General features: G+C 37.5%; 1 protein-coding gene across 5 annotated transcripts in view; it reads right to left on the bottom strand.

Annotated features, from left to right (window-relative positions):
* The window catches only part of RICTOR (RPTOR independent companion of MTOR complex 2), a 137899-nt gene that overhangs the window by 98117 nt on the left and 23562 nt on the right, over positions 1 to 16220 (bottom strand). For all 5 annotated transcript variants that reach the window (XM_027520538.1, XM_027520539.1, XM_027520540.1 and 2 more), the window contains exon 3: positions 2778 to 2875. In XM_027520538.1, coding sequence (XP_027376339.1) covers positions 2778 to 2875 — 98 coding nt within the window. The remainder of the gene's footprint in view (positions 1 to 2777; positions 2876 to 16220) is intronic.

Here is a 16220-nt window from a genome sequence, read left to right as displayed (position 1 = left end):
ACCTTATCTGCCTCCTAAGAAACCTGCCTGCAGGTCAAGAAGCAATAGTTAAAACTGGACATGGAACAATTGACTGGTTCCAAATTGGGAAAGGAGTACGTCAAGGCTGTATATTGTCACCCTGCTTATTTATATACAGAGTACATCACTTGAAATGCTGGGCTGGATGAAATACAATCTGGAATCAAGATTGCCAGGAGAAGTATCATTAACCTCAGATATGCAGATGACACCACCCTTATGGCAGAAAGCAAAGAGGAACTAAAGAGCCTCTTTATGAAAGTGCAAGAGGAGAGGGAAAAAGCTGGCTTAAGTTTAACATTCAAAAACCTAAGATCATGGCATCCAGTCCCATCATTTCATAGCAAACAGATGCAGAAACAATGGAAACAGTGGAAGACTTTATTTTCTTGGGCTCCAAATCACTGCAGATGGTGACTGCAGCCATGAAATTAAAAGATACTTGCTCTTTGGAAGAAAAGCTATGACAAACCATGACAGCATATTAAAAAGCAGAGACATTACTTTACCGACAAAAGTCCATCTAGTCAAGGCTATGGTTTTCCCAGTAGTTATGGTGAACCATAAAGAAAGCTGAGTGCCAAACAATCGATGCTTTTCAACTGCAGTGTTGGAGAAGACTCTTCTTAAGAGTCCCTTGGACAGCAAGAAGATCAAATCAGTTAATCCTAAAGGAAATCAGTCCTGAATATTCACGGGAAGGACTGAGGTTGAAGCTGAAACTCCAATATTTGGGCCACATGATGCATAAAGCCAATTCATTAGAAAAGACTTTGATGCTGGGATAGATTGAAGGCAGGAGAAGGGGACAACATAGGACGAGATGGTTGGAAGGCAGCACCGACTCAATGGACATGAGTTTGAGCAAGCTCCAGGAGATGGTGAAGGACAGGGATGCCTGGTGTGCTGCAGTCCACGGGGTTGCAAAGAGTCGGACACGACTGAAGACTAAACAACAAAAAAAGGACCCATTCTGGTGCTAAAGTGAAATAAAAGAAATCACTGCCATTCTTACATTCATTCTTCTTTTAGAATCCCAGTTGTAAACGATATGGAAGTACATAACTAGATGTCAAGCTGATTATAACATGAACCAGGAGATCAAACAAGACATAAACCTCTATTAACTGTTTTTAACAGTTAAATGAAGGCAAGTGCTAAGACATGTTACTATTAGACTGGGTGAAGAATGATGACATAAAACTGGGAAATTTAATAGAGTAAAACCAGGAGATTCAATTTGTAACCTTGAAATAACTCTAGGTCTTAAAAATCTGACATTACCTGAGTAGTACACTGAAGAATGTATTTGAAGATTTTCAACACTTTCATAAAAATGAAACATACAACAAGGATATTTTTGAAAACCCCTTCACAAGCACTTATTCAATGTTTTTGAAAGTTTTTTTAAAAATCACTGTCATCACTCATACAAGATAATTTTCTCATGTTGTATAAAATTAAATCCCAGAATGTTTCATTAAGAAAAAGATAAGTGTATATGTATATTTCACCAACTATGGAAAGAAAAAAACTAATCTACTTCATATTTATTATATAACACCTTATTGGGAAAAAATTTTTTTGTTACTTAGTGACTATATTCTTACCCCTTCTATTTCTATGAAATAAAATCAAATTCAAGCCACAGTCTAACTACCAAGTAGCAAAGAATTAAACATTTTGGAAAGATTAAAACAGTGTGACTCAAATTTTAATGGACACCCAAATTCATCTGAGATATTCATTAAAATGTAGATTCTCACTGAGTAGGTCTGGGTGGGGTTGAAAACTGTCCATATCAAACAAACTCCAAGGTGACACCAATGTTGCAGGTCTATGGATCACACTTTTAGTAAGCAGCTAAAACAATTATTCCTATGTTTAAAATGTACAACAAGGCACTATACTCAATATTTGTAACAGCCTATAAGGGAAAAGAATCTGAAAATGAGTATATATAATCTGAATCGCATGCTGTACACCTAATACTAACATGACACTGTAAATCGACTAAACTTCAATAAAATATAAAAATAAATAAAACGTAAAATAATTTATACTTAGTAAAGTAAAAATGGAAATTCATTTTCCCAAAGGAAGCATTCTATTTTCTATTTATGGCAGGTATTTTAGTGTTTCAAATAACAGGTATTTCAGTGTTTCCACGAGTTGGCTGTTCGGCATTACCAGGCTCCCAACCATACCAATCCATCTATCAAACTTGGGAATTCTTGGTGGCTAGTAGAGATCAGGTCAATATTTATTTGGGACAAGTACCCTAACATGTATGTTGAGTTCTGAGATCCAGATAATGGAAACAGAGTTATCAGGAAAGAAGAGGAAGTGGTAATATTTCTCTGGAAATCATTACATCTATGAAATGCAACACACCATACTCATGTACCAACATATTTATAATATGATACCCCATAAAAATGAATATTAAAAGGCAACAGAATTACATCCTTATGTGACTAATAGTGGAGACTGAATTACTGATTTCTCAGTGATTTCCCTTTATTCTCTTCTGAACCTACCAAATATTTGACAACAAATGTCAAATATGTCTCATTATTCAAATATACTTTTAAATTTAAAAACATATGACAAAAATCCATGAGAAAGGGCCAAGGAAACAATAATATTGAGGGAATACTGAAGAATTTCTTTTTAATGGTGGTTAAGATATACCTAACAAGTACAATAAGGAAAAAATAACTTAGGATGATAATGTAAAGACTGAAGTTACTTACCTTAGTAAAGTTATTCAGATGGCCTAGCTTTCTCATATTTGATACTCCTTGCAATTTGGCCACATTTTGGAGAATCTCCCTTAAGTTATCAGAAGGTTCTAGAACAGATAAAATAATTTAACATAATTTTAAAAGATTAAGATAATTTTAAAATAATTTTATTTTCCCTAACAAAACACATGAAACATGCATTATTAAAACTTCACAACTTTGACTCTCGGGTTTTCTTTAAAGTCTTACTTTCTGCCTCAAATCTACCTACTTAGGAGACTTCAAAGTTTATGTGGATGACTCAATGAATGACCTGCACCTCTCTACTCCATTTATACCTATGGTCCAACTCTCTACATCACCTGGAACTATTTAACCACTAATTCTAAAATTTCAACCCCAACTGCAAGAACACCTTTCACTTCTGGCCATAATGTAGTAACAGGAACCAAACATACTGTCTTATTTGAATCAACCCCAAAATTGAAAAAAAACACATAAAACAACAGTTCTCAAAACACTGGACATTAAGTAAAGAAAAATAATCACTGAGAAACGAAAAAAAAAAAAAAATGCTCTACAACTGCCCTCAGTTTACTGTCATTAGAGTGTTTCCAGGCCTTGGTGCTGAGAGGAGATACCCAGGCAAACTGAGTTCAAGAAACAGAGCTCAGAGTCCAAGGAGAACAAACTGTACCAGAGAACAGAGCACCGCCCAGAGAGAACACTAAACATCTGCAGAAGGACCCTTTTTATGCAGCCATTACAGCAACAGCTGGAGCATGTGTGTGAGGAAATTATCACTCAAAAAAAGTAAAGGGATGAGTATCATGTGTTTACACAGGACAGGGAGCAGTGCTTGTTTCTAATGGCCATACTGAAAACCTTAATAGTGCATGGGGCATTGGACAGAGTATTCAGAAAAGTCTTGGCTCAGTGGTGGGGAACAATCATGTACAGACTAAACATTTCTTTGATTCTACCTAACAAATCTTTGGGCTTCCCTGGCAGTTCAGGTGGTAAAGAATCTGCCTGCCATGCAGGAGACCCCGTTTCGATTTCTGGATTGGGAAGATCCTCTGAAGAAGGGATAGGCTACCCACTCCAGTATTCTCGGGCTTCCATGGTGGCTCAAACTGCAAAGAATCCGCCTACAATGTGGGAGACTTGGGTTTGATCCCTGGGTTAGGAAGATCCCAGAGGAAGGCACTGCAACCCACTCCAGTATTCTTGCCTGGAGAAACTCCATGGACAGAGGAGCCTGGCAGGCTACTGTCTATGGGGTCACAAAAAGTTGGACACAACTGAAGTAACTAAGCACACAGCACACAACAAATCTTCAAAGCAAGATTTGAAAGAATCAAACTGTTTTCAAATAACTAAAATGTCTCAGACCAAAGCTCAGTAAGAATCATAAAAGAAAAATAGAAAACACCTAATGAAGCAAAATTTACAATGACTAGTATCCAAATATCATCAGACATGCAAAGCAGCAGGAAAACATGACTCATAGTAAGCAGAAAAATTAATCAACTGAAAATGACCCAGAACCGACACAGATAGTATTAGGTTGGTGCAAACATAATCACGGTTCGGGGCTGTGAATTTTAAATCATTATAACTAGGTTCAAACACATTTTTATTAATCAAAATAGGAACCATTATAATCAACACATTTTTGTCAACAAGAAGTAAGTTTGTTCATTCCTTTGGCGCAAAAACCTGTGCTTCAGACTTCGATAAACTCTTGGAAAGCATTTTCCACATCCTGCTGGTTGTGGAAGCATTTTCCATGCAAAAAGTTACCGAAATGCTTGAAGAAGTGAATCAGTTGGCGAGAGGTTAGATGAATGTAGCAGATGAGGCAAAACTTCATAGCCTAATTCATTCAACTTCTGAAGTGTTGGTTGTGAGACATGTGGTTGGACGTCATCATGGAAAAGAATGCCAGCTCGAGGCTTTGCAGATTTCAGCGCCTCTCTCATCAATTTGCTGAGCACTCTCAGAATGGTCTCAGGGGGATTTAAAAAGCTGTAGTGGATCAGACCAGCAGCAGATGGACAAATGGTGACCACGACCTTTTCTGGTGTAAGTTTGTCTTTGGGAAGTGCTTTGGAGCCTCTTCTCGGTCCAACCACTGGGTTGGTAATCGCAGTGGTAATTAGCAATTAGTGGTAAAGTAATTAGCCTCCAATTAAATTAAAAAAAAAAACCACTTTTAGTCACGCATCACAATCCAAAAAAAAAAAAAAATGGTTCTTAGTTGTTGCACAGAATAAGAGAAGACAACACTTCAAAATCATTTTTTTGATTTGCTTACTAGGCACCCAATTATCAAGCTTTTTCACCTTTCCAATTTGCTTCAGATGCCAAATAACCAAAGAATGGTCAACACTTGAGTTCTTGGGCAACTTCTCGTGTTGTTCTAAGAGGATTAGCATCGATGATCCTCTCAATTGGTTGTTGTCAACTTCTGACGGCCGGCCACCGCACTCCTCATCTTCAAGGCTCTTGTCTCTTCTGAAAAACTTCTCGAACCACCATTGCACTGTACGTTTGTTAGCAGTTCCTGGGCCAAATGTGTTACTGATGTTGCAAGTTGTCTCTGCAGCTTTATGACCCATGTTGAACTTGAATAAGAAAATCACTCAAATTTACTTTTTGTGTAACATCATTTCCCTAGTCTAAAATATAAACAGCAAGTAATAAGTCATTAGCAAAAAAACAAAGTAAGAAATGTGCATTAAAATGATGCATAACATAATCAATCACATTTCTTTAAGACTATTCCAATATCAAATGGCAAAGTTCAACAATGACAAACCTCAATTACTCTTGCAACAATCTAATACAATCAGTAGAAAAGGACATTAAAACAATTTTTATAACTGTAGTCTATATTTCAAAACCTTAGGGAGAGGCATAAAAAGTGTAAACAGCACTGAAACTGAACTTTTGGAGACGAAAACTAGTGTCTCAGATGTAAATATATTGGATGAGAAAAAAAGCATAATAGCTTTTATAGAAAGTAAGAGTTGTGAATTTTGAAGACAAAGCAATAAGAATTATCCAAAATGTAACACAAAGGGAAAAAAGAAAAATGAAAAGACCAACAGCAAACTATAGGGATTCAAGCAGCTTAACAAAATTGCAATATGTGTAACCAGAGTCCCTAAAAAAAAAGTTTGGAATAGAAGAATTAATTGAAGAAATAATAGATGAAAACTTTCCAAGTTTGATCACAGTAAGCCAATAAATCCAAGAAGTTCAATCAATCCCAAGCACAAGGAAAAGGACCAAGGTACATCATAATCAAATTACTCAAAATCACTGGTAGAGGAAAAATCTTAAAAGCAACCAGATTAAAAAAAAGACTGCAGCCATGAAATTAAAACACACTTGCTCCTTGGAAGGAAAGCTATGACAAACCTAGACAGTATATTAAAAAGCAGAGACATCACTTTGCTAACAAAAGTCCACACAGTCAAATTTATGGTTTTTACAACAGTCATACACAGATGTGAGAGTTGGACCATAAAAAAGGCTGAGAGCGGAAGAATTGATGCTTTCAAACTGTGGTGTAGGAGAAGATTCTTGAGTCCCTTGGACTGCAAGGAAATCACCAGTCAATCCTAAAGGAAATCAGGAATATTCAGGAAATCCTGAATATTCATTGGAAGGACTGATGCTGAAGCTCCAATACTCTGGCCACCTGATGAGAAGAGCCAACTCAATGGAAAAGACCCTGTTTCTGGGAAAGATTGAAGGCAAAAGGGGAAGCGAGTGGCAGAGGATAAGATGGTTAGATAGCATCACAGACTCAATGGACATGAATTTGAGCAAACTCCAGGAAATAGTGGAGGACAGAGGAGCCCAGCAGTCCATGAGGTCTCAAAGAATAGGACATGACTTAGCGACTGAACAACAACACAGACAGACAAGTTACATACAGAGAAATAAAGAGAAAAATGACAAATTTCTCCCAGAAAACAAAGCAAATGAGAAGACAGGGGAACAACTTTAAAATACTGAAAGAAAATAAAAAGCTTTTAAAATGCAAAAGTAATCCTTAGTTCACCTGTTTTACAAAAACAGGTCAAAGCCAGAAATTACCCTGTGGTTGGGAATCTGCCAACCCTTGGATACTGTGTCAATATTCAAGTTATTTTTCTATTAACATATTCAGCATCCTATTTGCTTTAAACAAAAGCACAATCTAAAAAAGGAAAAAAATTGTCACATTATTGATATTTTACTTTAAGACCTATTATGACTTTCTTTTGAGATTTTAATCTGTTAACACAAACTAAGGAGCTATTTGTTTTGAATAAGTGTTTTCCTCAGCAAATAAAACATCACATTGTTCTATAAATTTAGCTTGCATCTGCTTCTCTCCATTCTGTTATACTGAGTGTGAGCCATGACAACCACACACTGGTTAGTGTCAAACCACTAAGCATATTACATATCCTGCTGCTGCTGCCGCCAAGTCACTTCAGTCGTGTCCGACTCTGTGCAACCCATAGACGGCAGCCCACCAGGCTCCCCTGTCCCTGGGATTCTCCAGGCAAGAACACTGGAGTGGGTTGCCATTTCCTTCTCCAGTGCATGCATGCATGCTAAGTTCCATCAGTCGTATCCGACTCTGCGTGACCCTACAGACAGCAGCCCACCAGGCTCCTCTGTCCACAGGATTCTCCAGGCAAGAATACTGGAGTGGGTTGCCATTTCCTTCTCCATTACATACCCTAGCTATCTCCAATCTCTTTGAAATTGCTACAAAGATCAAACCCCACGAGGGCCTCCCTGGTGGCCCAGATGGTAAAGAGCCTGCATGCAATGTGGGAGACCCAGGTTTGATCCCTGGGTCAAGAAGATCCACTGGAGAAGGAAATTGCAACAAAACTCCAATATTCTTGCCGGGAAAATCCCATAGATGGAGAAGCCTGGTGGGCTACAGTCCATGGGGTCGAAAAGTCAGACACCATTGAGTGACTAAGACACAAGATCAAAATAGTCAATCTTAAGGGAAATCAACCCTGAATACTCATTAGAAGGACTGATGCTGAAGCTGAAGCTCCAATATTTTGCTGATCTGATGCGAACAGCCAACTAACTGGAAAAGTGCCTGATGATGGGAAAGATTGAGGACAGAAGACGACAGTATGGGACCTGGCATGCTGCAGTCTATGGAGTCCCAAAGAGTTGAACATGACCAGGCAACTGAACAACAAGAAGATCATTCATTTGATTTCAGAATATTTCCTACAAATACTGGATATATTTATTTTAACTCCAATGAAATTTGATCTAATATTAGATGGTTTAGGGTATGTCTTTATAATTAGTAACTTTTCATCTTAAACATGGAATGAAAACAGCTTATCACTGTGTGGTATCAGAGCTCATACAAAAAAAACTGTAAGGAACTATGAGTAGATCACTATTGGTAATATCTTTTTGTTATAAATGGTACCTGTTTGGAGACACTGAAAAAGAAAAATTATAAGTAAGCCAATGATTTTTAAATGATTTAACTATATTTGAGAACATACTACAATTTTTAACAACACTTGCGCTAATTCAGAACCTGTATCAGTTTGCAAGTCAAAGTTTACTAAAAGGCATTGTGAAATTCACCTACTGGAAATACATAATTTAACCATCTTACATCAATTTATAATTGAGTAGTCAGACATCAAACAGTTTCACTAAAGCAAGGACCCAGTTTCTGCTATGTAGTATGTGACAGGACTAATATTTATGATGATTAGGTTGAAGATATAGTTTTCAAAAAGGCTTGCATATTTCTAATTATTGCCTATTTTCTAGGTACAAACTGATTGCAGACATTTTTGAAAAGCCACAATTTTGTGACAAAAATAAAACCTCGAGTCTGAACTCACTCACTTAAGAAGTATTAACTGAACACCTACTATGGTCAAGTACTGTTTTAGGTACTGGGAATAATACATCAATGAACAAGAGACATCATTTCTAACTGGACCTTATAAACAATTGGAAGAAAACTGAGGATTAACAACAGAAAAAGCCACAAAATGAAAACTGACAGGTAGTCAGAAGCCAATACTGTGTCAAATGTTTGCCTAATAAATACTGATATAAAATGAACCTACCATACTTTAATGCACTGTTGCTGTCAATCCAAATCAAATCAGCCTTTCTTCTTTCCCCTCCTCATCCCTTTGTCTTATATATAATTACCATCTGAGCCACCAGGGAAGCCCATACAATTACCAGGAACCCCCAAACAGAATTGGAATGTGGAAGAGCTTCTAAGTTTCTTCATAATATATTTCCTGAAAGACAGAACATGTTTCCTTCCAGAAACTCATACTTCTTCCCAAATTCAAAAATAGCATCGAAGTGAAGTCACTCAGTCATGTCCGATTCTTTGCAACCCCATGGACTGTAGCCTAACAGGCTCCTCCATTCATGGAATTTTCCAGGCAAGAATACTGGAGTGGGTTCCCATTTCCTTCTCCAGGAGATCTTCCCAACCCAGGGACTGAGCCCAGGTCTCCCACCTTGTAGGCAGACACTTTACCATCTGAGCCACCAGGGTAGCATTAGGGCCATTTTAAACATCAAATACTATGTATGCTCTTATGTTACAATGTTCTTATGGGGATCCATAACTTCAAATACTAAGGTAAATTTGCCCTGGTTAAATGAGAAGTCCCTAGTTTCTTCCTTACATGCTAGATCAGGAGTATCTAAACATTTTAATTAAAAACCCAGACAGTAAGTATTTTAGGCCATAAAGTCTGTTCTGTTGTAACCTCAATTCTGTTGTAATCAAGAAAGCAATAGAGAAAATAGGTAAGTAAATGAATGAGGCTATGTTTCAATAACACTGGCTCATGATCTGTCAACTGTCAACTCCTATGCTAGACAGAACTTAAAACTACATGAGCAAGCTGAGATCAATGGACTTTTTATTGGGGTGGGGGGAGTGCACAGGGGAGAGAATTTAAGGAGGAGTTTACCTCTTTGATGGAGAAGGCAATGGCACCCCACTCCAGTATTCTTGCCTGGAAAATCCCATGGATGGAGGAGCCTGGTGGGCTGCAGTCCATGAGGTCGCTAAGGGTTGGACACGACTAAGCGACTTCACCTTCACTTTTCACTTTCATGCACTGGAGAAGGAAATGGCAACCCACTCCAGTGTTCTTGCCTGGAGAATCCCAGGGACGGGGGAGCCTGGTGGGCTGCCATCTCTGGGGTCGCACAGAGTCGGACACGACTGAAGTGACCTAGCATTAGCATTACCTCTGTGATTTCTTACTACTTTCACTTAATGTTTCCAGTTCAGCCTCTCCAAAACTGTGCTATGTGAAATGTATAAAGCACAAATGAGATAATCCACTAGGATTTCCCTGAAGCCCAGTAGTTTAGCCCAGAGATGCATTAAGTAAAAAAGAGGAATAAAAAAAAAAAAAGTGGCTACAAAAAAAGAAAAAAAAAAAAATGTGGCTAGCTGGCAATGATGGCCAACCATTCAAATGCAAGGAAGCAAAACACAAAAGAACTGCTAAAATTACTGTTGCTCTTTTCCTCTTATTGTGTAACTTGTAGTCCTATGCATGTTCCCAGTGACTCTCTGGAAGTAATGAAATAACTATAGTCAATATTCAGCAATTTAATATTATATAAGCACAAACATGCATACATAGATACAAATATATATACAGAAAACCACCAAAAGAAAACTACAGTAAAGGACACTTTTATCTCTATACATCTATAGATACACACACATATATATATTCATTCCCCCTTTAGCTTAATTTTCCATATATGTACATATACATACATGCACAGATGTATATATATATGTATGTATATATATATATATACACACACACACACACACGATGTAAGCATGCATTTATTTTAAAATGTTTCCAATATATACTGCTTTGTAACATGCTGTGATAAATCATATTAATAATATCCTTACCTGTCAATAAATATATAGCATAAAATTGATACTTAAATAAATTTTGGTTCAAGTACACAGAGTAAATTAATGACCAAATACTAGTGGCATACATTTATTTGAGAGTAATAGAAAGAACAATTCTGAAATAAAAAAGAACTGGATTTCAATCTAGCTTGCTGCTGTTTAGTTGCTAAATTGTGTCTGACTCTCTGCAACCCCACAGACTATAAGCATGTCAGGCTTTGCTGTCCTTCACTATCTCCCGGAACTTGCTCAAATTTATGTCCATTGAGTGGTGATGCTATCTACATCTGTATCATCCTCTGCCACCTCACTCTCCTGTTGCTTTTAATCTTTTCCAGCATCAGAGTCTTTTCCAATGAGTCCGCTATTCCCATCAAGTGGCCAAAGTATTGGAGTCTCGGCTTCTGCATCAGTCCTTCCAATGAATATTCAGGGTTGATTTCCTTTAGGATTGACTGGTTTGATCTCCTTTCAATTCAAGGGACTCTTAAGTCTTCTCCTGCACCATAATTCGAAAGCATCAATTCTTCAGTGCTCAGTCTTCTTATGTTCCAACTCTTGTATCTGTACATGACTACTAGAAAAACCACAGCTTTAAAAGGAATCTAGCTTAAACACCTACAAACCATGTATTCTTGACTACTTTACTAAACCTCACAGACACCATTTTCTTATACTGGGTTGGCCAAAAAGTTCATTTTGGGTTTTTCCCATAAAATATTAAGATTATAGTGAATAAGTGAGTGAAAGTCACTCCATCGCGTCCAGCTCTTTGTGATCCCATGGACTCTGCAGTCCACGTAATTCTCTAGGCTAGAATACTGGAGTAGGTAGCCGTTCCCTTCTCCAGGGGATCTTTCCAACCCAGGGATCGAATCCAGGTCCCCCTCACTGCAGGCTGATTCTTTACCAGCTGAGCCACAATGGAAGTCCAAGAATACTGGTAGCCTATTCCTTCTCCAATGGATGTTCCCAATCCAGGAATTGAACCAGGTCTCCTGCACTGCAGGTGGATTCTTTACCAGCTGAGCTAACAGGGAAGTCCAAGGTTATAGTGAATATATTATACTAATTACCTAACCTTGAAGGCATTGTTTCAAGGTGTGAGGTACAACTTAGCAGAGTGCCTAGCCCATAACAGATGTTCAATAAATAGCAGCAACTATCATTAAAATTAGTTATTATCTGCTTACAAAAACAATTTTTATGGATCAATTATGTGAAAGTTATGCAGCCAGCCCAAACAAATGTTTAATTCACATATTAGTGTGTCTAACGGAGAAGGCAATGGCACCCCACTCCAGCACTCTTGCCTGGCAAATCCCATGGACGGAGGAGCCTGGTGGGCTGCAGTCCATGGGGTCGCGAAGAGTCGGACACGACTGAGCGACTTCACTTTCACTTTTCACTTTCATGCATTGGAGAAGGAAATGGCAACCCACTCCAGTGTTCTTGCCTGGAGAATCCCAGGGACAGAGGAGCCTAATGGGCTTTAGTCTATGGGGTCACACAGAGTCGGACACGACTGAAACGACTCAGCAGCAGTAGCAGCAGTGTGTCTAAATTAATGAATTTTGCCTACATGTTTTAGCGTATTACTTTTATGATCCAAGATTTGCTCATTTTTGAAGTAAAATTTTTTGTTTTATTTGCCTTCTTAAAAATGCCAGAGTAATGAGTGGGCGCAGAGTTGGACAATATTTTCTGTGATTTATTTGTGAATATACATGAACAAATGCTAATAAGCATCAAGCTAGAAAAGCTGGATGCATAAGAATGTAACAAAATTAAATGTGACTTCATAAATCTGATATGTATTACTTAATTACATCTCAATATTATCTGTTTATTATGAGAAGACATAAAGGATTAAAAATACATGGCAATACCTATAGTTAGTATTTCCTTTGTAAAAGCCAGCAACAAATCTGTCTCCTCCATCAGCAAGGACAGTGAAAGTACATTTTCTCACCCTTACCCACAGGTCCAAAAGGTGAGGAAGCACTGCTTGAAATTATTTAACATTTCCTGAAATTCTAACAATTATTAATATCAAAGAGTTATATAATTTAGGAGGGAAAAGATCAAAATGATAGCATCCTGGGAAAACGGCCTTCCTTTTACCTTTAACACAAAGGAACTAAAAACTTCTTCAGTTCAGATCAGTTCAGTTCAGTTGCTCAGACATGTCCAACTCTTTGCAACCCCATGAATCACAGCACGCCAGGCCTCCCTGTCCATCACCAACTCCCGGAGTTCACTCAGACTCACGTCCATCGAGTCAGTGATGCCATCCAGCCATCTCATCCTCTGTCGTCCCCTTCTCCTCCGGCCCCCAATCCCTCGCAGCATCAGAGTCTTTTCCAATGAGTCAACTCTTCGCATGAGGTGGCCAAACTACTGGAGTTTCAGCTTTAGCATCATTTCTTCCAAAGAAATCCCAGGACTGATCTTCTTCAGAATGGACTGGTTGGATCTCCTTGCAGTCCAAGGGACTCTCAAGAGTCTTCTCCAACACAACAGTTCAAAAGCATCAATTCTTCGGCACTCAGCTTTCTTCACAGTCCAACTCTCACATCCATACATGACCACAGGAAAAACCATAGCCTTGACTAGACGAACCTTTGTTGGCAAAGTAATGTCTCTGCTTTTCAATATGCTAACTAGGTTGGTCATAACTTTTCTTCCAAGGAGTAAGCGTATTTTAATTTCATGGCTGTAGTCACCATCTGCAGTGATTTTGGAGCCCAAAAAAATAAAGTCTGACACTGTTTCCACTGTTTCCCCATCTATTTCCCATGAAGTGATGGGACCAGATGCCATGATCTTCGTTTTCTGAATGTTGAGTTTTAAGCCAACTTTTTCACCCTCCTCTTTCACCTTCATCAAGAGGCTTTTTAGTTCCTCTTCACTTTCTGCCATAAGGGTGGTGTCATCTGCATATCTGAGGTTCTTGATATTTCTCCCGGCAATCTTGATTCCAGCTTGTGTTTCTTCCAGTCCAGCATTTCTCATGATGTACTCTGCATAGAAGTTAAATAAGCAGGATGACAATATACAGCCTTGACGTACTCCTTTTCCTTTAGGAGACCCTATTCTATTTTTGATCGAGTAGTAGAATATTGACCCTTATACTGATGCTGAACTCTGTCCCTTTGTAATTTTCATTTGTTTGTTCTGGTGTAACAATCTGGAATGCAGAACAGGAATTATCTACCCTCAGTACTGAAAATGATCATTTTTCCTCACAAGCAACTGAAGTAGACAATAATCTTCTTTTAATCACTGTTGTTATTTTAAATATACATATGTAATAGAGATGGACAAGGAAACCTATCAATTACTTCTGCAAGCAAATCAGTTTAGTTATAAGCTCCTTAAATGTTAGATTTATTATACTAAAAATTGAATAGTTTCGTAGGGCTACTTTAGAAGAATGATGGACATGAAGCACCTCTTGAAAGGGAATAATTCGTTTAGAGGCAAGACTACAGAGACAGCAAGATGGCACTAGGTTTCTTTAGCCAGGCATGCCCATTCTTTCCCTACCTGATCTGGAAGAAATCCTCATTCCTCAGAAGTCTTACTCAGATATGTAAAGGTTTTCCTTAACCTGCAAGCACCTTCTTTCTGTTCTCATGATACATTCTTCATACTGCTATCACAACAGTTATGACAGAACATGGACCTGATCTAAGTTCTAATTTACACCTATCACGCCAGTGTGATTAATACCACCTCCTTTCACTCCCTGAAGTATCCTAGGCTGTACTGTAAATGATATGACCATCAGAGACATAGTTAGTTAAAACTCAACCACCGTTTGTATACTTTCTTACAACTAAATCTTTTCTCTATCTCCTTTTCCCAGAGACTGGAAGAGAATACTTTCTTTGGGTTCTTGTTCCAACATCCTGGGAACAGTATAATAGGAACATAGGTTTCCCCTCTAGACTGTATTTAGCCATTTTATTACTTATATAACTAAGAATACAAAGGTATACTATAAAGTACAGTTTTGATTTATCTTGGGAGTAACTTTACATTTCTAAGTTTTTTTTTTTTTTTTGGTTTCTTTTGGCCATGAGGCATGTGGGATTTTCCCTAAGCAGGGCTTGAACCCATGGCCCCTGCATTGGGAGTCTTAACCACATCTAAGTTTTTTTCAATTGTACATTTCAGGGTTCACTATGCCAATACACTATGCCAACTGCTTAGATGAGAAATACTAGTAAATGTAAGACACAATCTCAGGTCTGGAGATCAACATGAAATGGGAATAGGTGTATATATATATAAAAATATATATAGCACTTACTAGTAATACTACGGGAAAAACAAAAAGTTTGATAAAGACTTCACTGGACTGTAAGCTAAGTACTACAACACATTTTGCTAATATTTTTACATGAAAAATCTGTTTTCATCTCCATATCAACCATACAAGGTAGGTGCTAATATTATCATTCTCATGTTAAAAAAAATGAACATTAGTTCATTTGCCTAAAGTCACATAAATACCAGATATGGTAGTAAGATCTGAATCTACATTATCTGACTCTAGAGTCTATCTTATTCCATATGGAATCGCCCTGCAGATGCAATTTTCCTGTCTTTCAAAGGAGAATGTATCTTCAGTGTACATACTAGTTTGTAATTACATGATAGTCTGACCTTCAGTTCACCATTACAATGCCATCCTAATGGCATGATACACAGTATCATGTCTGATACACAGTAACCACCCCAAAAAACATTTACTGAATAGATGCCCCACATCACACTATGAATATTAAAATTTAAGAATTTATAATGGAAATGCTATCTTGTGATTAATTACAATAATAACAATAACTATAGTAGCGATGCATATAAAAAAGGAGCAAATAAGAAAGATCATACCGCTTTAATGTATCTGTTTTTCAATTTCTATTGCTTTGGAAAGGAATCACACTTTCTAAAGTAAGAATAAGCTTATTTAATATGATTAACAATGAACTACCTTGACCTTAACAATTTACCTTACCTAATTATCTACTAATCATTTCATCATCATCTATTTTTACATGGTAAGTAATCTGTGAATTTTTAAAGATTTTCTGGTAAAGATAACTTAGATGTTTGTGGTAGAAAATGAAGACGATTTGGGGAAAAAATATGAAGTACTTTCTTAAGAGTTCATCTCTTTCCCTTTTTTACAGTAAAATTGGAGATCAGAATGCTTAGGCTTATAACATTTGTTACGAGATAATTCCTGTACAAAATAGTAACCAAATTCACAAAGCACTTTCACTTTGTGAACACAAACAAAGTATGTGTTCACAAAGCCATACAAAAGCCATACAAAAAAAGGCCATACAAAAGCCACTCACCAGACTACAAAAAAGATTCAAAGAAATCTTGGTCATCACATTATTTTATTGCTATTTTTCTGCAGAAAATCTATGAAAAGCACTGTCTGC

This window comes from Bos indicus x Bos taurus, chromosome 20 (assembly GCF_003369695.1).
Source record: "Bos indicus x Bos taurus breed Angus x Brahman F1 hybrid chromosome 20, Bos_hybrid_MaternalHap_v2.0, whole genome shotgun sequence".
Classification (NCBI taxonomy): Eukaryota; Metazoa; Chordata; class Mammalia; order Artiodactyla; family Bovidae; genus Bos; species Bos indicus x Bos taurus.
This window is presented reverse-complemented; position numbering and strand designations above follow the sequence as displayed.